General features: G+C 47.0%; 1 protein-coding gene across 1 annotated transcript in view; it reads right to left on the bottom strand.

The window, feature by feature from the left end:
- Positions 1–22939, bottom strand: part of LOC137518063 (KAT8 regulatory NSL complex subunit 1-like) — a 111755-nt gene that overhangs the window by 35164 nt on the left and 53652 nt on the right. The window contains exons 2-4 of the mRNA XM_068235300.1: positions 22682–22826; positions 19022–19216; positions 3397–3515 (exon numbers count right to left, since the gene is read on the bottom strand). Of these exons, the coding sequence (XP_068091401.1) occupies positions 3397–3515; positions 19022–19216; positions 22682–22826 (459 nt within the window). The remainder of the gene's footprint in view (positions 1–3396; positions 3516–19021; positions 19217–22681; positions 22827–22939) is intronic.

Below are 22939 nucleotides of genomic sequence, written 5' to 3'. Positions count from 1 at the left end.
CAAAACTGTAGTGCAGCATATATGGACATACCGGTGCTCAGAGGTGTGATGGTGACGGTGGGTGCTGGGCACTGCTCGCCTGACCCCCGTTTCGCGCTATATCGCGCTTCTACGGAGCCTCCGTAGAAGCGCAATATAGCGCGAAACGGGCGTCAGACGAGCAGTGCCCAGCACCCACCGTCACCATCACACCTCTGAGCACCGGTATGTCCATATATGCTGCACTACAGTTTTGTATTTATGCATTCGGACTGTGCCTCACTTTTTGAAGAATAAATGTACATTGCAGTGCCGATCATTCCTGCTCCTTCTTCTTCCATGTATGTACTTCCCTTGGATCAAAGCACGCAAGTTACAACACTGTGGGTGAGGTGTGTTTTACCTGCCTAAACCCCTTCCATGCTGACTACATTCTGCTGCAGTGCCAACTGCCTTTCTACCTGCTTCTACTTTTAAAACATAATTAGTCTTCCAGCAATTGCTGGAAGCCGAATTATTTCATTCCCCACTATCCATGGTGGCCTGGAGGGGGAATAGTATTTAATATGGCCGGGACTTGTGCGGCACCAGGATCAGCCATATACCGGCTGTATCCTGCGCCCAAGTCCCAAGCGCCGTTATCTCTCCTATGCGCCCTTATCCTATGTGCTACAACCCTACCCCCAGCAATAAGAGCCACCTGGAGAAGGTAGTAAGCAAATGAAGAGTAAAAGGAATAAACCCCTTTTGGCAAGGCTGTGGCTTCCAAAAAACTACAAGAAGGCATATATGCTATGGGGAAGACTGTGTCTCCTGGATAAGTGCATATACTCTGTGGGAAAAAACTAGGACCCACAACTAATGGTAAAGTATATTCAATCTTATCAGTCCAGATTCCATCCACATGGAGTTTGTAGGTCATTTTATGGGATTCCTCCGAATGCTTTGGATATAAAAACAAATAAAAAAACACAAAACAGCCCCAGACGGTGGTAGTGATAGCATAATGAGAAAATCCTGATAAGATGCAGAGCCCTGAAGTAGAGCTAGTGAAGGGGTACACTGGAAAACGTGTCAGCACTATATAAATGCATACTAGCAGCATTTACCAATACATTAATGGGCAAGAACCAGAGAGCAAGAAGTTAAAGGGGCCCACACACCTAACGATTTTCCTGCCGATATACAGCAGATTCGATGACTGATCAAATCTGCTGTGAAATCTGTGCGCAAACGCTGACCGAACAATCTATTTCCTTCCGAAATCGATCGTTCCTGTCGATTCGTCCGGAAGATTTCGCTCGAATGCCAGCGGGACGGGAGTAAGTCGATAGCGGCGTTCGAATTTCCGACGACCGACACTAGCGGCAATACATGACCTGCTCCGCCGGCGCGTGTCCCCGCTGCTCCTTCTCCGCTGGGTTCCGGCAGGCTTCACTTCTTCCTGTCCCGACAGGAAGTTTAAACAGTAGAGCGCCCTCTACTGTTTAAACTTCCCCGGACAGGAAGTGAAATGAAGCTGGAGCCCAGCGCGGAGAAGAAGACAGCAGAGACAGGGAGACTTGCGCCAGCCTGATCAGGTAATGTATGCAGGGGGGCGGCGGCGGCAGCTTCACAGATGGTGAATCGATTTCATGCTGGTTTGCAGTAAAGGCAGCCATACGATTCCTCTTTGATCAGATTCGATCAGAGAGGGATCTATCTGTTGGTCGATCTGATGGCAAATCGACCAGTGTATGGCCACCTTAACATAGGTAGTCCTCTGGATATGTGCAAAGAAAGTTCACAAATTGTGTGCTGGAAAGACTCCTCCATACCTGACAATTCTACCTTCAGATCATAGACACAATGACATGACTACCCCATATACCCTACACTGGAGAGGCTACCTATCAGTGCAAACACCTAACAAAAAAATGTTTATTATGTCTACTGGAACAAAGTCTGTAGAAACCGCGTCATCTCCAAGTCTGAGCTTTCCAGATTTACCCACACAGTCTAAAGGAAAACCTTCCAGATGAACAGAATTCAGGACGTCACAAAGCCGGTCTAGACAATCTGATGACATAACTCCAGCCTGCCGCAAGGACTGTTATTAAGATACCAGCTGTGAGAAAACTCTGCAGTGTAAAAACTACTTAAAGGATTCTAAACTAATCAACTCTCCATACTAGAAATTCTACAGTCACAGTTTTATCCCATGCAGATTTATGAGTAAAATCTGAAGAAACCACACTTATCCAGCCTCAGGAGGCTTACAAAAATCAAATCACAGCTACTGATCTCATTCACACACAAAAAAAAAAAACCCAGAGCAGACCAGAATACTGCAGGTAAAGAGCCACATCAAGAGTCCAACGTGACAAACTGACCTATGGGAGTGGAAAGTAATGCCAGGGCCAACACTCAGGCTTCTTACAAGCTCTGTAAAGCAGGCCTTCCTACAATCAGGACAAATAAAAATTCCATCAGGTTTGGTTAGTGCTACAAAAAAAAAAAAAAAAAAAAAATTAAGATTTGTGCTGCTTCTGGTTTGAAGAAAAGCACAATTTTCCCCCCTATACATTGACGTCACCCATCCCCCATACAACAGCACATGGATATGAAGTTAGTATGGTTGGGTAGGTAGTGATGTTTTTGCTGCAAAAATATAAATTCTATCTTTTGTAGATTGAGTTATTCAAGTTTTTATTTAGGTCAACCGTTCAGTCAGCCTCACTATAACTTCGCAGAGCCTGCAAGAACTTTTGACCTTTATATAAAGTTGAATGTCTCTAAAACTACAAAAGATAAAATGAGGATTCAAGCAGCACAAAAAAAAACAAAACAAACAAAACCAAAAAAAAACACCACCACACCATACCAGTTTCATGTCCGTAGGGTGTTGGGGGTCTGGGGAAAAATAAGCACCATTATTTTCAACACCGAAGCAGCACAAAGCCTAATTTTTACAGTCCAAATGTAGCACTAACCAAACATGATGGAAGTTTTATTTGTGCAGGTTGTAAGGGGGTGTGGGGGGGGGGGCTTTTCACAGAGCTTTATTTATACACTATACATTACACTTCACAAGAACCATATCAGCTGAAACACTCAAGCTGTACACTGCCAACCCACAAGTCATGGTCTAGTACAAAAAAGAAAGACAGAGCAATGTGCTGTATAATACACAAAGCTGCTCCATGTCACAATTTGTGTGCATCAAACGAAGTTCCCAAATCATGATACAAGCCTCCATAACACTGCAGCAGAAATGCCAATGAATGGGACTGAGGTAGAAAAGGAGAAGCTAAGCACACAGTAAGGAGTTACCTTCCGGTGAAAGTTAAATATGCAGAGAAGCAAGTCACGGAGAGGTGCCCGTCTCCCCCACGCTTCACAGCCAAACATGTCACAGGGAATTAGAAAAACACTAACCAATTTATGAGTCCGTTGACTTGACGAGATGTTTTTTGGGATCCAGGGGAGTCACACACTGGTGTGGTGGGTGGATTTTGACACGCAACATTTTCAACAGACTGCATAAGGCGGGAACACTATAAGAAAGGAGGCAAGAAGATTTCATAATGCAGAATGGTATGTTGTATACAGATATTCAATCATTTACTCTATAAAAAGAGCACAGAAAAGGATCATTATTTTCACCAGTAAAAGCTAGTCAGCATCTCATCCTAGGAGGACCGACAGAAGCCAGACATAGAGACCCCTGTTACGTATAAATATTTACATTTACGCTCACCCCCTTAAAACACTGAAAAATCACTTTTCAAAGCAATTTTGCAGCACTTCTATACTTCGCATTAAAGCACAAATGTTCTCAAAATGTTGCAAGTCCTGTGATTGTGTTTAACTAATTGCAATCGTATTAGTGGGTTAAGACCCATTTAGAGATACATTGGCATCAATGTATTTCTTGGAATCACCAGCAATTGTGGCAATTCCAAAACACCGCCAAAATGCCCTGGTGGGTGTCAGCCCTTACACCAGTAACCGGACCGGCTCCTTACTTTTAGATTATACACTCACTACATACTCCTGCATTACACAACATCACTATACCAGTAGCCCTGACACTTCTAATGGTGGCCATACATGGTACAATTTTTTCATACAATCTTAACATTTCTATGTAGTATAAGGGTAAATTAAGAATATACTGAAAGGATAGTTTAAGCAGTTCCCTTATACTACATAGAAATGGTAAGATTGTATGAAAAAAACCCACCATAAGCTAGTGACTGTTATGTCTAGGAGAACTCATGGAGAAGCATGTGATGTGTTTGATCAGCTGATTATCAAAAGGTCTGATTTGCTGCGATCACATCCCGATTTAGCACATGAACATCATGGAAAGGAATACAATGCATTTAGTGATGCAGAAACAAAACAAAAAACATATAAACATCAAATCACAAAAAAGCACTAATGCAGAAGCAAAGACAATGTCGTATCATGACATTCACACAGCAATAGTTTGATTTGTCTTCTTAAAGTGTACCAGAGCTCAGATAAAGAAAAAGATTTATGTATATACCTGGGGCTTCCTCCAGCCCCATCCTCTTGTATCGCTCCCACACTGCAGTCCTCTGTCTGCAGCGCCGGTACAGAGTCCCCGCACTTCCGTCAGTCAGAGCCAGTCTGGCGTAAGAGAAGTGCGCCCTTCACGCATCTCTCCAGCAGCTGCTGGAGAGGTACGCAAAGAGCACACTTCTGCGTAGTGTGGCTCCTGACGGTGCTGGAGCTGCAGACATCGGAGGGCAGCAGCGATCCAAGGGGATGGGGCTGGAGGAAGCCCCAGGTATATAGGTCTTTTTCTTTGTCTGAAATCTGGTTCCTTTAAAACAGACGGAATTTACAAATAATTCAGCTTCAAGTGCACATCTGTGGTTACCCACAATGCACCGCTACTGAATATGCAAATAATCTCTTTATGCCCCCTGAAGCCAGGCTTGCATCCAGAACTGCTAGATGTAAGCCTATAGCTTTACATTGTACAGAGCCACATTAACCCCACATGCAGACAGAGTCTTTCAAACATTTGGTCCTCCTCAGTACATGGCATTCCTGCTGATCGGAAAGGTCGTGGTGTTGGTTGTGCACTTTGTTGGATGTATGTACAGGTCTTAAGCGCATTTGATGCAGATGGTCAGCAGGACTGCCAGGCAACTGGTATTGCTTAAAAGGAAATAAATATTGCAGCCTTCACATCCCTCGGAGTTCAGGAAGACTAAGGTAGCACACAATGGATTGCCTTCCAATATGACAAAAAAAAACAGTGTTCTCCCCTGGCCCTTTTAGCTGGGTGCTCCATCCGGGTAGTTTTGGGGAGCGCCCGGCTATCATCAGCTCACTTCAACCTATGCTGCAGGCAGCGTTACACAGAAAAGCGTCAGACCTGCATTCTCTCATCAGGCCCCACCCGGCTACTTTTTCATGCCACCTGGCTGGAAAAAAAATTCTGGGGAGAAAACTGCAGCTCTCTCTGATGTTCATCTGATCGGAAAGTGATATCACACACACACACACACACACACACACACACACACACACACACACACACACACACACACACACACACACACACACACACACACACACACACACACACACACACACACACACACACACACACACACACACACACACACTTCAATCTAACACCGCTTCTGCACCAATTGAGATTTTCTGTCTGGTCCGATCGATAATCGACTGATTTTTGTCCCAAAAAACAATTGATATTACTATTGGCTGAGCATGTTGGGGCATTAATTTCTGACATATAAGGAGTGAACCAGCCATGAATCGAACAGGAAAATCAGAGAGCAGCTACCTTTATGCTTTGAGAAAGGGGTACTGAAGCCCATTCTTCTCCTCGACCTTTCAGCAGCTTTTAATACAGTAGATCATCCCCTACTCCTCCAGTCCCTCCAATCCATTGGCATTCACAATCTCGCCCTGACCTAGCCTTCATCCTACCTCTCCAACCACTCCTTCACGACCTCCTTCAATGAGTCCTCGTCCACCCACAACCACCTCTCAGTGGGAGTCCCCCAAGGCTCGGTCCTTGGCCCCCTACTGTTCTCCCTATACACATCCTCCATTGGCAAGGTTATCTCCTCCATGGGTTTTAACTATCATCTGTATGCAGATGACACCCAAATCTACCTCCACACCCCTGACCTATCCACCACTACCATGGACAAGGGCTCCTCCTGCCTATCTGCCATCTCCTCCTTGATGTCCGCTTGGTTCCTGAAACTAAATCTAGACAAAACGGAATTTATGATCTTCCCACCCCAGTCATCCCTGGACCTCCCAGATGTGCAAGTCACTGTTAACCACACTACCATTCGCCCTACCTCTCAAGCCCGCTGTCTCTGTGTCACCCTGGACTCCACACTCTCCTTCACTCCCTACATCCAAAACTTCACAAAGTCCTGCAACTTACACCTTCGTAACATCTGTAAGATTCGCCCTTTCCTGACCTCTGCCACCACCAAACTCCTCATCCCTGCCCTCATAATTTCCCGCCTCGACTACTGCAATGCCCTTCTGTCTGGTCTCCCTATGACCCGAATAGTCCCACTGCAGTCCATCATGAATGCGGCAGCCAGAATTATCCACTGCTCCCATCACTCCACCACGGCGGATCCCCTCCGTGAATCCCTCCACTGGCTTCCTATCCAGTCCAGAATCAGATTCAAGATATTGTGTCTGACCTACAAATCCGTCCACAAAACCTGTCCAACCTACATTTCTGATCTTACTCAGAGATACACACCAAGCCGCTCACTCCGCTCCTCCAATGAACTTCGCCTGACCGTCCCCCGCATCACCCAGTCCCATGCACGCCTCCAAGACTTCTCAAGAGCCGCTCCGACACTATGGAACTCTCTACCTCCACCCATTAGAGCAGCCCCCTCCTTCAACACCTTCAAGAAGGCCCTCAAAACTCACCTTTTCACTCTGGCCTACCACCCCTCACAATTGCTCTAAACCAGGGGTCTCAAACTCGCGGCCCTCGATACAATATTTTGTGGCCCTCGCCGGCAAAAGCTTCCTTATAGTTCGCTTCAGTGCTCCCAAGTAATCCGCCGCTAAACGAGGGCAGCAGAGCCCCCAAATCGCCCGGGGGACCATCCGCCGGCATTTCCTGGAAGGGGCAGAGCTTTCAGCTTCAGCTCTGCCCCTCCTGACGTCAATAGCCGCACGGATCCCCGCCCCTCTCTGTGAAGGAAGAGTGAGAGGGGCGGGCAGAGGCAGTGATGCGCCGCGATTGTGAAATTCCTTATGCAGCCCAGCCTCATCCTGACTTTGCCTCCTGCGGCCCCCCAGGTAAATTGAGTTTGAGACCCCTGCTCTAAACACACAGCTGAACTCTGGTCCACACCTCTCCCTCTAGATTGTAAGCCTTTTGGGCAGGGTCCTCCTCCTTTTGTGTCCTACCTGATCATGCACCTCCATTACTGTGCACCCATGCTATGCATTTGAGTGAACCTAACTTGCCTAATCTCCATGCTCCCCTCCAGTGACTGACTAAGCATTACCTGGTACTCATACTGTGCTGCGTGATCTGGTTTTCTTGTATTCCTGTATTGTCATATTGCTGTATGTCACCCCTAAATATCGTCTGTAACCTAAATTAATGCCCAGCGCTGCGTAATATGTTGGCGCTTTATAAATACAATTAATAATAATAATAATAATAATAATAATAATAATACATGCACATCGATACTCTCCTGCACTGTATACTAGACCCTTGCTTGACACATTTTGGCAAGTTACAGGGAAAAAAAAAAAAGTTATGAAAATTAGATCATTTTTTGCACAGAAATCCTGGGGCAATTGAACGCCAGGGAGGTTAAAGCATCATGATCAACTTTATTAAAAAAAAAGGTCTGGATCTAGATCCATCTATCCACTGTGTAGAGTTAGATGAACATATAAAGTTTACATCTGGTACATCGTATTGGATAGAACACAGACTCATATTTATATCTGTAAGTAACACTTATTTATTCCTCCTGAAGCTGAAAGCATTGTACCCACCTCTTCAGCCTGGTTAATGTCTCTGCCCCTCCCTCCCATGCTGTCTGCCTGGATCAAATTACTTCTCTTTTCACAGTGTGGAAAACTGCTGCAGCCTGTCTTATGTCCGTTTGCTATCATTCTTATTTCAGATGTCTGTGTAGATTAGATCACATGGACATGAGGGGCGGAGTTATGATATCAATCCCCCAGCATCCTTTGCACCTATGGTTTGGAAAGAAAAGTCCCAGGGCCCAATTTCACACTGGGGGTGGGGATTTCAAGACCAAACGTGGAATACGAACCCCGGGGATGAGAAAAGCACACTAAGTGTGAGTTAATATATCTTGGCAAGTTATTAGCAGGGGTTCCCAAACGTTTTGGGTCGAGGGCCAGGTCAACATACTTCAGACTGCTGGGGGGCTGGAGTATACATAAAATGATGTAGAGGTCTTTGCGGGCCAGCCAGTGAAGCATACCCAGGTGACAACCTGCAGTCCAATTGGACAGCAGTGTCACCTGATGTGGAATTTGATTGGAAACCAGCAAATTACGGCTTTCTGGCTTCATTCCCACTAAAGGGAGTTCAGATTATATTCTTGCGCAGTCCGCCTGGCCGCGAGTGCGGCTGCGCAGCTCTAGGGCCAACCCCCCGATCCACGCCACGTAGCGTGGATCGGGGGGGGGGGGAGGGATTGGCCCTAGAGCTGCGCAGCCGCACTCGTGGCCAGGCGGACTGCGCAGCCGCGGCCAGAGGAAGCGGCCATTTTACGAGAGGCAAGAGAGCCCGACCCGGGCCGTGGGGTAGCCAGCCAGCCCGGAGGGCTAATGAGCGTGGCGACCCGGCGGATCGGCACGGAGGGCGCGGACGGCGTCCTCCGTGCCTTAAAAGGTGAGGCAAGTGATTTAGTAATTTCGCCTCGTAAATCCTTTAAAGAGAACCTGAGATGGGGGATTAGTATTAAAAATATACAGTACATACCGGAGGCTTCCCCCAGCCCCCACTGGCCTGATCGCTCCCACGCCATCATCTTCTCCCTCTCCGTTCGCCCGCAATGTCCTCCGGTCCAGGGCCAACTGTGCATGCTCCTGCCGTGTTAGTGTTGCCTGGAGCGTACTGTGCCTGCACAGGCACAGAATGCTCCCAGCGACAAGAGTGCCGACTGACAGATTTTCAGGCGAATAGAGAGGTAGAAGGACGCAGAGGGAGCAATCAGGCCGGAGGAAACCTCCGGTATGTATATTTTATTGGTAATCGCCTATCTCAGGTACACATTAAAGGGAACCTAAACTGAGAAGGATATGGCCTTTTCCTTTTAAAATAATACCAGTTGCCCGACTCTCCTGCTGATCCTGTGTCTCTAATACTTTTAGGGCTTGTTTCCACTGTTGCGACGCGATTTCGGCCGCATTCCGACGCTTGTAAAAACGCATGCGGATGCGTTTCCACATGCGTTTTTACCCGCGATTTCGCATGGCAGGGTGCCATGCGAAATTAACCATGACACTGCCAGGGCTAAATAAAATTGAAAAAGGTGCGAAATCGCACGCGAAATCGCGGGTAAAAACGCATGTAACAAACGCATGCGTTTTTACTATTAAATACATTAGCGGCGATTCGCACGGATTCCCGACGCAGGCGAAATCGTTGGCTCTTTTGTGCGTTTTTTTCACGCTGAAAAAAACGCACCTCAACAACGCTACAGTGGAAACAGGCCCATCCACTTGTATTACATGTGCGGATCTGCATGCGTTGGACGCATGCAGATTCGCGATAGTGGAAACGAGCCCTTAGCCACAGCCCCTCAACAAGCATGCAGATCAGGTGCTCTGACTGAAGTCAGACTGGATTACCTGCATGCATGTTTCAGGTGAGTGATTTAGCCACTACTGCTGCCAAAGAGATCAGGAAGACTGACATGCAGCTGGTATTGTTTAAAAGGAAAGTTAAGGTTCCCTTTAACCACTTGCCGACCAGGGGATTTTACACTGATCGGTGCTGCGTGGGCTCTACAGCCCGCAGCACCGATCAGGAGTGCAGCAGGGTGATCAGACTACCCCCCTTTTTTCCCCACTAGGGGGATGTCCTGCTGGGGGGGTCTGATCGCCGCCGGCTGCAGTTGCTTAGCGGGGGGGGCTCTTCAAAGCCCCCCTCCTCAGCGCTTTCCGCCCTCTCGCCAGCTCCCTCCCTCTCCCTTCCCCTGTGTGCTGCGCAGGACGGATTTCCGTCCTGCGCATTGAAGGATAGGCCTCAGCCTATCATATGCCGGCGATCCCTGGCCAATCAGAGGCCGGGGATCGCCGATCTGCCTTACGGCGCTGCTGCGCAGCGGCGCCGTATGATGTAAACAGCGGGGATTTCTTCCCCGCCTGTTTACATTTTGCCGGCGAGCCGCCATCGGCGGCTCTCCGGCTGTTCACGGAGACACCCTCCGTGAACTGACATGGAAAGGCGGCCGTTTCCATGGTGACCCGCAGACGACCAGTTTACGCCAATCGGCGTTAGCTGGTCGTCAAGAGGTTAAAGAGATGCAGGAGGAAGGAGGGTCTACATACTCACAGGCTGCAGGAAGAAGGCCCTTTACACACTTTGCAAAGTGACCTAGAAAAAATAAAATGTCACTTTCTTCTAGTCACTAGAAGAAATGTCACAGAAAGTGGAATTCATAATCATCTTATATGTTCTAAAACCAGGAGGAGGATGCGGGGGTGGAGAATGCCATGATTCAGACAGGTCAATCCATCATACATCAAGAGAAAATAAATGAAGATTGGCACTATATAATCTGCTAGTAAAACCACAGCTATTATTATAGCTCTTTAAAAGTCATTTAAATGCAAAAAGGTGCACCCTCTTTGCATTTAGATGGATTTTAGAGAGCCACAATAAAAGCCTAGTTTTACTAGCATATTACTTTGTGACAATCCGAATTCTCTCTTAACAGACAGCTAGGAACCAAATTACAGAAAAGTGCTGTGTGCAGCCTAGTTTTTGGCACAGTTACATGGTAACCAGGGTAACCATAAGCATTTTGGCAGAGAATGCAAAGCGTTTAATGAAGAAGCATGCATTTGCCTCAACAACGCAGGAAGTCTGGCTGTTCCCTGGAACCTAAAGTTTGCTTCTCCCAGCACCATCCAGTTGATTCCTGCTTTCAATGTGGGGTATGGGCCAATATTTCAGTAAAAGAAACCGGTAGTAGTACTTTTTTAAATTTATCTTAAGATGTTTTAAAAGTGTTTTTAATAACACGACTGGTACTTCAATGGCCCCGGTTCTCCATTACGTAAAGAGGAACTCCAGTGAAAATAATGTAATAAAAAAAAAAGTACTTAATTTTTACAATAATTCTGTATAAATGATTTAGTCAGTGTTTGCCCATTGTAAGATCTTTTAAATCCTAGATTTACATTCTGACATTACATGGTGACATTTTTACTGTTGGCAGGTGATGTAGCTGTTGCATGCTTTTTTGGCAGTTGGAAACAGCTGTAAACCGCTACTTCCCACAATGCAGCAAGGTTCACAGACAGGAAACTGCCAGGAGTACGTACTCAAAGAGTTTCTTGTGGGAGGGGTTTCACCACAATATCAGTCATACAGCGCCCCCTGATGGTCTGTTTGTGAAAAGGAATAGATTTCTCATGTAAAAGGGGCATCAGTTACTGATTGGGATAGAATTCAATTCTTGGTCGGAGTTTCTCTTTAAAGGACTTCCAATGCCAAATAGTAAATCAATTTTTTTTTAATTCACCTGGGGCTTCCTCCAGCCCCTCGCCGCAGTCCCGGTCCTCCGTGTCGCCGCTGGCTGCCCACAATAATAGGGACCTGGCGGGGTCAGATCTTCTGCGCCTACCACGTTATCTGGTGCTTACTGAGCACAACTACTGCCCAGGCGCAGTACACGACGTGAGCATGCAGAAGAGCCAACCCCACCCGAATGGCCCCAATCTTTGCGGACGGACAGCGGGGACAATTAGGACGAGGGCTGCGGCGAGGGACTGAGACGGCTACGAGGGGCTGAAAAAAAAGCCCCAGGTGAGTAAAAAAAAAAGAAGTTCTTTAACGGTGTACTGTAGCACGTCTATTCCTCTGCAAATTAGAATTGCATTACATATATGGCTCTCCATAAAAAAATATTTGAATGTTCACATAAAGCATGAAGTTGCTCCCATGATGTACAGGACAAAAAAAAAAAATTCAAATTCTAAAAAGTCAAAGTTGTAGCTGGCTTACTTTGAGATAAAGTTCCTGCCTAGTCTGAAACAATGTTCTACACAAGGGGCTGCACATCTGCAATGCAATGTCATCCCCATGCTTTTCTGGGTTTGCTCCAGGCACTCCGGTTTCGTCCCACAACCCATAAAGATACAGGTACATTAACTGTCTTTCCCTGAATTGACGGCTGAGGCGGCCAATAATTGCCTCAGCTGATTATCCGATGTGTGTACAGAAGCCTCCGATGAACAATAGAACACGTCAGCACTAAAGCCGACTCCACGTCTGCACTGCATCGGCCCAGCGATGTCGCCAAGGGATCGGGTCCATATCCCCCAACAGGTGACATCAGTCGGCCCGTGTGTACGGACCTTTAGACTAGGACTGACAGTGTATGACTGCAAGGCAAAAGACAGTCCATCTAAGGGACTGGGGCGTAACTAGAAATCACCGGGCCCCCTGAAAAAGTTTGGATGCCCCCCTGTTTAGGGCTGTTTTGGGGGGCCAGAGGGGTCGTAGCATGAGGGGAGAGCTTGGACACGCATCAGCAGGGAGGGGGGACAGCCCCACCCACACCTAGGGCTCTCCCCTCAGCATTCCCCTCCAGCATCAGCACAGCGGGCAGGAACACATACCTCCATCCACCATGGAGGTCCGATCTCTCAGTGCCTCACGCTAGTGCCGTAGCCTCATGCTGCGACCCATCCGGCCCCCCAAAATGGCCCTGAGCGGGCCCTAGAGGGTGCAGCCCCTATTGTTACGTCCCTGCACTATGTAAAGAGTTGTGAAATGTCAGCACTTCGGTCACAATAGGCAACTATCGGAGCTGAATAATTTATAAATGAATGTTTAAAGAAAAAATAAACAAAAGCTACTTTATTCATTAAGTTATATTTGGTAAAGTTCCTCTTTAAAGAGAGTCTGAAGCGAGAATAAATCTCGCTTCAGACCTCATAGATAGCAGGGGCATGTGTGCCCCTGCTAAAACGCCGCTATCCCGCGGCTTAACGGGGGTCCCTGATCCCCCAAATCCCCTCCGTACAGCGGGGGAGCGCTTCCGCATTGGGGCAGGGCTAACCGCCGTAGCCCTGCCTCCCGCCTCTCCCCCACCCCTCTCAGTCTTCCTTCACTGAGAGGGGCGGGGGAGAGGCGGCGATGCGCGTCTGATAGACGTGCTGAGAGGCAGGGCTGCAGCAGTTAGCCCTGCCTCCAGGAAGAGCAAAATTTACGACCAAGTTGGTCGTTGATTTTGCAGGGGGGGGGGGGGGGGGGGTTGGGGGTGAAGGGACCCCGTTTAGCCGTGGGATAGCGGCGTTTTAGCATGGGCACACATGCCCCTGCTAACTATGAGCTCTGAAGCGAGATTTATTCTTGCTTCAGAGTCTCTTTAAAAGATACCACCTTCAAAGCAGGCAAGGAAAAAGAAGATGGCTCAACCAAGTAACTGAGTGATGCAGACTTCAAGGCAATGATGTCACTACTGCCTTCAAAATGCAGTAATCATTAATAGAATACTCAAACTATAGTTTGTTACAGAGCCAGAGATATCGCAGTCCTCTGCATCCACCACTGAGGAAGGATGAGTGCCACTGATTGACAAAACATTGAGCATGCAGCCAGCCTGAACATTCTTGTCACGTGCAACTGAATAGGTGACACAAATCTTGGGAGGCCCTACTACACTGGTTTATTAAAAAAAAAACAAAAAAAAAAAACAGGAAAATTAAGAAAAAAACAAAAAAAAACCCCAAAACTTTAAAGCACTCTCTATGGCAGGGGTAGGGAACCTATGGCTCGGGAGCCAGATGTGGCTCTTTTGATGGCTACATGTGGCTCACACACAAATCAGTAGGGGTTGATTCACTAAGCTACACTGCTCAAGCAGCATAGCTTAGTGTGGCATCGCAAGTAACATTTTCAAAGTAGGCACGCTACTAATACTTACTCGCGCTAACCCAAAACGAACGGCTGCTCCAATTGTCCCACCCTGGACCTTGTCCAGTGAATTAGTAGGACGAGATCTCGGGGATCTCCTCATACAGAGTGAACCAACGCCCAAGTCAGCTAGCTAATTGTACAAGCTGATAGTCGGTATTTCTACTCTCTGGCTCTTGGGGAAATTGCCGATGTTTATGAAACCCAAGAGAAGCTGAAGATGTGTTCAATACTGCCGCTGCCTGGTGGATAAACTGTATACACATCACCATGGCAACAGGGCCGTAAGCCCTACTGTCCCAGTTTGAAACATTGTATGGTTCTCACATAATTACATTTTAAAATATGTGGCGTTTATGGCTCTCAGTCAAAAGGTTCCTGAGCCCTGCTCTATGGGGAAATTCCACTTTGATAAAAAAAAATAAAAAAAAATAAAAAAAGTTATAAGCAGATCGATGCTGTACAAGTGTGTGCACAAAATCAATATCAACCAGTTAAAATTATCCATCCAGTTCAACTTTCAATAGCCAAAAAATAGCTCACTGCATGCATAGCATTTGCGTTTTCCATCCCCACCTGTGCACCTGTTCCCGTGTCCTGGTGGCTATGTACATGCCTCCGGAAAAAGGAGGACAGCGGGATGGAGACAGGACACAGAAGGAGCTGCCGGGGGACAAATGAATGTGCTCTGCTGCAGACACTGCAGAATCCCCGGGATCTGTTAACAGCCCTATGTCCTTATATTGTATTTCCTGGTACATTAGTGTAGCCAGGCCCTCAACCCATCAGGTCTGCACTGAATCAGAGACTGACTTATACAGTCAAGGTTCTAGAAAAGGATATTGCCATTTACACATCATGCAATTTCCCATCAGATAGATGGGTTGAATTGATTATTTCCAATAAGTCAGATTGATTATCAATCGTTTTTCTGATCACAAAACTGATCAGGAAACGATTGGAAATCAGATCAGACCTGCCGGAAATAATCAATTTGATCCGTCCGATGGAAATTGCCTGGCGTGTACCAGGCATTAGACCAAGCTGGCATGGTTACCGCTTCTTCTGCAATCACTCACTGTTACCATGGAGGTACTAAGAGCAGGACGGCTGACAAACTCTACTGCCTAGTTTTTTCAAATGAGCAGGATACAAAGAATGGTGAGGCTGTGTATAACGAACACTAGAAATCCAGCGCAGGAGGTTTGGGCGCAGCCGGCGCCACCAAGGACCGTAATAGGAATTACGGCTATAGCGGCACACAGTGAGCAACTTCAGCGCCGTCAGAAGACGGAGCTTAAGTTACTTTAAAACCCTGTAATTCGGCCTCCAGCAATCACTGGAAGCCGAATTACGTATTTCCCTACCATCAACATGGACCTGGAGGGGGAACAGTAATTAACGCCGCCGGGAGTTGTGCAGGAGCAGGGTTAGCTATATACCGGCTGTATCCTGCGCCCAAGTCTCCCGGCGGCTTTTTCATAGCTGCGCATGTATAATACGGCCTTATCCCTGGTAAGGGTGTCAAGTCCCACACAGTAGGTTTTTGCTGGTCATCTAACAAACGACAAATCTGGCGCCTAATGACACTAGCGCATCTTGGGTTCAGCTAAACAGCAGGTACTGTTCCAATGGCGAGGTACAGGAGGACAAGGCTTCCTGCTAAATCAAGGGGATAAAGCAGCAACTGGATGATAGGTTCTGCAATAGCCAATTGCTTACTTCAATGGAAGAATCTCTTGTAAAGCTGACCCTTGCGAGGGTCAAGTCATAAGGTTATCAATAAGCGAATAACCTGAACAAACCGAGTTGACATGAATGCAACTGATGGCACAAAAAGATATCTGAGGTGTTCCTCCTTTAACACAGCTACCATACCACAAGCAGAGCTGCAAAAACTGATCTCCAAGGTGACCTAAATTCTAGCCATTCACAGACATACCTGATCTAGGCAAGCACATTTGATTGGGAAGGAGAGAGACACTAAGCTTACAAATACACCTTAACCACTGCAGAAAAATATGCACAATATGCCCCTTGTCTGGCAAGCTTTGCTGCCCTATTTCATCAGACAGAATTAGCCCACCTTTTTAAATAGGTTTAAAAGGAGAGGGTTTAAAGGGGAACTTCAGCCTAAACAAACATACTGTCATCAAGTTACATTAGTTATGTTAATTAGAATAGATAGGCAATATAATCTCTTACCCACCCTGTTTTAAAAGAACATGCAAATGTTTGTGATTCATGGGGGCTGCCATCTTTGTCATGGGGGCAGCCATCTTTTTGGTTGAAAGGAGGTGACAAGAAACAGGAGACACAGTTCCAACTATCCTGTGTCCTGATTACCCCTCCCATCTGCACACGCTAGGCTTCAAATGTCAAATTCAAAGTGTAAAAAAAAAAAAAAAAAAAAAAAAATTGCACCAAAACAGCAGAAGAACAACAACATCAGAAATCCCATCATGCTTTGCACAGCATCAGGGGAAAAAAGCCCAGGCAGTTTTCTTCTGTGCAGCTAAAAATGAGCTTGTATAAGGGAAACAAGGTTCTGATGCCGTGAAACTGTTAAAGAAACACAAAGCCTTTTCAGTGCTGCTGAGTCGATTTTTAGTCCGGAGATTCACTTGAAGTCTAAGGGCTCGTTTCCACTATTGCGTTGCGGAATCGCCGGCGAATCACCGCAGGCAAAATCGCATGCGGGTGCGATTCCGCATGCGTTTTTTGCCGCGATTTCGCATAGGGTAGTAAGTATGCGATTTTAACCATGTCACTGCCTGTGTGAATTAACATGGGTACCTATGCGAAATCGCGGCAAAAAACGCATGGGGAAACGCATGAGATTTCCCTATTAAATACATTGTGTGCGATTCACCTGCATTCCACACGCAGGCGAATTCTGAGGGGTCTGCCGTGCAGATTTTCCCCGCACACAAAAATGCTCCGCACAACACACGAGTGGAAACAGGCCCATCCACTTGTATTGGCTGTGCGAATCCGCATGCGGACAACGCATGCGGATTCGCTATAGTGGAAACGAGCCCTAAAGCTTTTTAGGTAAACCCAATTCTCAAATAGAAAATATGGACTAAGGGCTCGTTCCCACTGAGTGTTTTTTTTTTGTTTTAATGCTCTGGCGATTTTAGAAATTGCCCTAAAAGCGCTTGTGCAATGTTTTCCTATGAGAGAGTGTTCACATGTGTGCGCCTGTACAATTTTCTGAGCGCTTTGGCTCAATGGAAGGTATAGGGAAGACGCAAAGCGGTTGAATAGCTTTGTATAGCGATTTACTGAGTGCTTTTATGAATAAACTAGTGACCTAAGCCAGTTTGAAAACGCGCTCTAGGTCTGTCACGCGCACCCACCGATCACACGCGCTCCCGCCTGCTGCGCCCGTGGGTCGCACACTCTCTCGTCCGCCCGCTCAGCCGCCCTGTCCTAACGACTGTCAGTGCTGGACATGCGCAGTAGCACAAAAGCACCGACAGACGGACAGGACGCATGTACACTTGATTATTAGGTAGTATACATTGTGTTTATTCATTTCCGGGCTAAAGAGTTCACTTCCTGACTAACGTCAGGAAGTGTAAAAAACAAATCGTTCTGTAAAAGTGGTTAGAAAAGCTTTTCCAAGCGTACAGCGCAGGGAAAAAAAATCACTTTTAAAAAAGCTCAATAAAATCGCACACTGCTTGCAATATCGCTGGCAATTTACAATGTGTCAGTGGCACAATAGCACAAATTTAAAAGGGAAATGGAGATTCAGATTACAACTTGGCAAAAAGGTAAAAAAACAAAACAAAAACACAACTCAAATTTCAAAGAAAATGGTTTTCCAACGTGTGTGTGTGTGTGTGTGTGTGTGTGTGTGTGTGTGTGTGTGTGTGTGTGTGTGTGTGTGTGTGTGTGTGCGTGCGTGCGTGCGTGCGTGCGTGCGTGCGTGCGTGCGTGCGTGCGTGCGTGCGTGCGTGCGTGCGTGCGTGCGTGCGTGCGTGCAAGGTGAAAAGTCAGATAGTTTACTAGCTAATATTGTCGGCTCCTATACTTCCCTCACATTAACTCAGGCTGCTTAAAGTGAACCTAAAGCAGAAGGAAGAAAAAGTTTCACTTACCTTAGGCTTCTACCAGCCCCCTGCATCTGCCCTGTGCCAGCGCCATCACTCAACGATCCTCCAGACCCCCGTCGCAGCTAAGTTCCGTTCTTCAGCGACTGGCCAGCCAATGGCTACTGCAGCCCTGGCCGCATGCATCCTCGATCACGCTCCCATTGCCAGGAGCATCCTGTGGAGGTGTGGCAGGAGAGAAATCGATTGGCCAGCCGCTGAAGAATGAAACTGAGCCGCAGTGGGGGACCGGAGCGTCGTTTAGTGACGGTGCAAGCACATAGAGGCTCCGGAGGGGGGGGTATGGTGTTGGGTCTGTTAACTGGTTGCATTTAAAGCCCCAGGTAAGTGAAACGCCCTCTGCCTTTCAGTTCACTTTAAGCCTCGTACACACACGGCTGTGGCTTCTTGCACTATCTGGCAACACCGATCCAAAATATGGCTTTATGTTTCTAAAGGGAACCCCTTTATAACCCAGAAGCCCTAGAATAGGATTTAGGCCACATTCCCAGTGGTGCGTTGTGGTGTAACTGTTTACCGCACTGCAATGCACCACCTATGCAATGCTCACAGTGCAGCACGAGCATTGCGATATCACGGGTTGTGGCATCATAACACTACATGCAGTGCATTACCAATAAACGTGCACTTTAATATGTGAAAGACAATCTGTGTGCTTGCTAGAGGTAAAATAGGCAATTGCATTATGACAGATAAATCTCACACTGTTCGGTGCTAAAGATCTAAATCGTCTTACCTGTTTATCTAAGCTCTGTGGAGATGGGGCGGGAGTGTTGCACAAGCTGTCACACAGATCAACCCCTGAGGGGGTTTTGAGGGTTGTCTGGGAAGAAGGCATCCGTGTCCCTCTTGCATTTGGTTGCACAGTGGAGCCAATAGATTGCCGAACTGAGTCTTCGCAATGAGCAGAATCCCCAAGCACAACACTTCCCTGGAACAAAGATTACCACAAATGAGTCCCACAAATTCATTTCCACCACACATAATCTGCACACTGTAGGAAAATCATATCATAAACACAGGTTAATGGTCTTACCAGCCAGTATGAGATGTTTATATGCCACTGGAAATTTAAACCTACAGCGCTCATGACTGCACAAATCTGCCTAAGGAGAGCAAACTCTGGAAACTGCAACGTGAACACTCAGTACTCCCAGACATTTAAGGTGTGTACAGACTGCCCAAATCATCATTCTTGGCAATGTCATGTTTCTACAGGCATCTCCTACAACAGGATGCATGCGGGAGGCAAGCTAATGGCTGGGCATTTTCAGATTACTTTTTTCCCAACCTACAGGAACCCCCTCCTCTCCCCATGAAGCTGTCTGTCCCACTCTGAAAGCTCCGTTCGCAGCCGCCGGCCCAGGTCCCCGCATGGTGCAGAGGCCGACCTAGAGGTCGTCCTTACTGTGTCTGCTTGAAGCACAGCTGACAATCAAGCTCACGTTGTCCGCGGCGTACTGCGGAGGCACAGAACTGGACCAGATTGACAGCAGCGCTCGCACAGGCGCAGTAGCTGAGGTCAGCCTCTGCACATGGAGTGAATCCCGGGCTGGTGGCTGCGATCAGAGATGTGGCATGGTGCATGTCAGCTGCAAGGGGCTGGAGGAAGCCCCGGGTAAGTAAATCAGCTATGTTTTATTATGCCTGATGACAAAAAAAAAAAAAAAACAGCTGTGAGTAGGTCCTATACAGAGAAGCACCTCAACCTGTCAATTATCAGAGAAAGTTATGCATTTCCTCAGGGCAGCCACTCCTTGAGTACCTATAAGGGTGCGAATACAAATCCAATTCTACCGCCTCCATGTAGTATAAAAGCCAACCTACACATTTTTCATAGTATTCAAAATCTGTTCATCCGCATAATACATGAAGGTGGTAAAATTGGGCAATTAAAATCGGTTGACTGTACGCACCCTTAGACTTCCACTGTCAACAGGCCCATACAGATGCTCGAGTGTGTTACCTGGGAGGACTGTTGATTGTTCTAGGTGTGCGTTTCAAGAATGATCACGATACAGACATATTCCTCAGCTACAAGTGAGCAGTAGGGATGTTCAAAGAGATGCAAATAATTTCTCCCAGCATTCAAATTCCATATACTGTATTTTTTGGACTAGAAGACTCCTTTTCTCTCCCCCCAAAGTGGGGGGAAAAAAAGTCACTGCGTCTTATAGTCTAAATGCAGGGAGTTCCTGACTTGTGAACGCCTGCCAATACCAAATTCCAACCCGCCGCAATGTCAGGGACTCCCTGTACTGTGCCCATGCAGAGGAGAACACAGGGGGACACACAAGGGCTTAGCGGAGGACGCAAGGGGGACACAAAGGGGGACAGAGGAGGAGACAAGGGGACAGAGGACGACACAAGAGGTACAAGGGGGCATGAGGTACAAAGGGGGCATAATCCACACAATCCCCCTTTACCATCGATGCACCAGGTTTAGAATATATATTTTTCCCCTGGTTTTTTTCCTCTAAACCTAGGTGCGTCTTATGGTCAGGCGCATCTTACAGTCCGAACAATATGGTAAATATTATGCAGCTTGTATGTGTATCGATAGAATTGGTCATGAAGCTATTCTGATTCGCCCAATATCATAATTTGCATGATATGTAAATGCTAGGAGAAATGATTTGCATCTCATTAATCATGCCCAGTGAGCAGTCTGTTCTAGGCTGTGTAGAAGAGACGAGTGGCAGCCAAGTGGGAAGCACTGAACAGCAGTGGTTTATTGATGCAGAATCACTGCGCAGGAACACCTTTACTAGCATCACATTTTCACTGTACACATCACAAACCATGTACTCACATGAGAAAAAGCAAGTTCTGTATGCAGTAATTGTAAACATACAGCAAGTACCTGCCTATAGGTTAAATTCCTCACTAGCTGTCCACAATATATGGCAAAAGCATCATGCGTCCTCCAAGGAGATCATAAGCTCCATATATGGCACATAAAGGTACAGCAGATGCACCAGACATGGTGGCAGATATATCAAAACCAATTGAGGCAAATCTCATTAGGCACAGCTGTCCACTGTACTGCAATTATTATGACAACAGGCTTTAGCTGTTAGGTTGGTCATACACTGGTCGATGCGGCCAAAAAAACAGATCCCTCTCAGATCATAATCTTTTCATAGAGGGATCTGACTGAATTCATCCGCACAATTCACATGGAAATTGGTCAGTGTATGGCCAGCTTTGAGGCCATCTCTGGCAGAATGAAACAGTTTGCTTTTTATTACCTGGGGCTTGCTCAAGCTCCTCGTATTCTTATAGGTCCCTCGTGTCCTCCAAGCACCAATCAATGATCCACTGTAAGTCCGCGACTCAGCCAAATTGTGCACTACTGAGCATTCGGCTAACCCAGCAGCACGCCTCAATTGTGCTCTCCTGCCCGGGATAGGTGCACCGCTTGGTAGTGCGTGACTCGCAGACTATCAGCCTGACAGGCAAGGGACCTATAAGACTAAGGGGGAGGCTGGAAAAGGTAAGTAAAAGCAAACTTTCAATCTGGCAGGGTTGTGCTTTAAAAAGGAGTACAGTAGGGGGAGGTGTTTAGGGGAAATAAAAAAAAAAATTGAACCTGGGGCTTCTAATGGTCCCCTGCAGACATCCTGTGCCCGCGCAGCCACTCACCGATGCTCCTGTCCCCGCTGCCAGTTCACAGCTGGAATTTCCGACTTTAAACTCGGAAATACACTGTGCCTGTGCGGCTGCACTCTCCCTCCCGCTGACGTCGCCAGGAGCGTACTGCGCAGACTGTACTGGGCCTCTGCAATACACTCCTGGTGAGGTCAGCGGGAGAGCGCAGCTGTGCAGTGGTTTTCCGACTTTAAAGTCGGAAATTCCGGAAGTGAGCCGGAAACGGGGACCGGATCATCGGTGAGTGGCTGCGCGGGGACAGGATGTCTGCAGGGGACCATTACAAGTTCCAGGTAAGTTCAACTCTTTCGCCCTACAGTACTCCTTTAATGGTGCCCATACATGGTACAATTTATTTCATCCAATCTTACCATTTCTATGTAGTATAAGGGAACTGCCTAAATTATCCTTTCAGTATAGGCACTTAATTTACCCTTATACTACATAGAAATGGTAAGATTGAATGAAAAAAAATTGTACCATGTATGGGCACTATAAGGCTACAAATCTGATGGTAATTAGCGGCCCCTCCTAGCAGATGTGCAGATGAAGATGGCAAATAAAATGCACAAACGTAGTTATGGAATGGCATGCAGAAAGGTGCGGTAACACATTACAATGCGAAAGGAATATTGGATTGTGCTCACTTTTTTTCCCGGAGTTCTGTTAAAGCAATTACTGAAGCTCTTGGATGTAAACTTAAACCATTTAGACCAGTTGTGGAGAGGGCAGAAGCGGCCTTTACCTTGGTACAACGGATTTGCTTGTAGATTTCTGTCTGCTGTCTTATTCGAAACTCGAGGTCAGAAACCTGAGCCTGTAACCAGGTCCAGCGACAGATAATGGATGCTCGCTCCACCGCCCACCTCCACTCGGCATGCCGGTCAGACCTGCAGAGACACAAAGCGTTTAGTTCTAATGTTCAGCGCCAGAAAGTCATTTTTACACAAAGCAAATTATGTGCGGCAAGATGGAGACTGCTACCAGGCTCTCAGTGCACACC

Source organism: Hyperolius riggenbachi, chromosome 5 (genome assembly GCF_040937935.1).
Source record: "Hyperolius riggenbachi isolate aHypRig1 chromosome 5, aHypRig1.pri, whole genome shotgun sequence".
Classification (NCBI taxonomy): Eukaryota; Metazoa; Chordata; class Amphibia; order Anura; family Hyperoliidae; genus Hyperolius; species Hyperolius riggenbachi.
The sequence above is the reverse complement of the archived record's forward strand: the minus strand, read 5'-3'. Positions and strand labels throughout refer to the sequence as shown.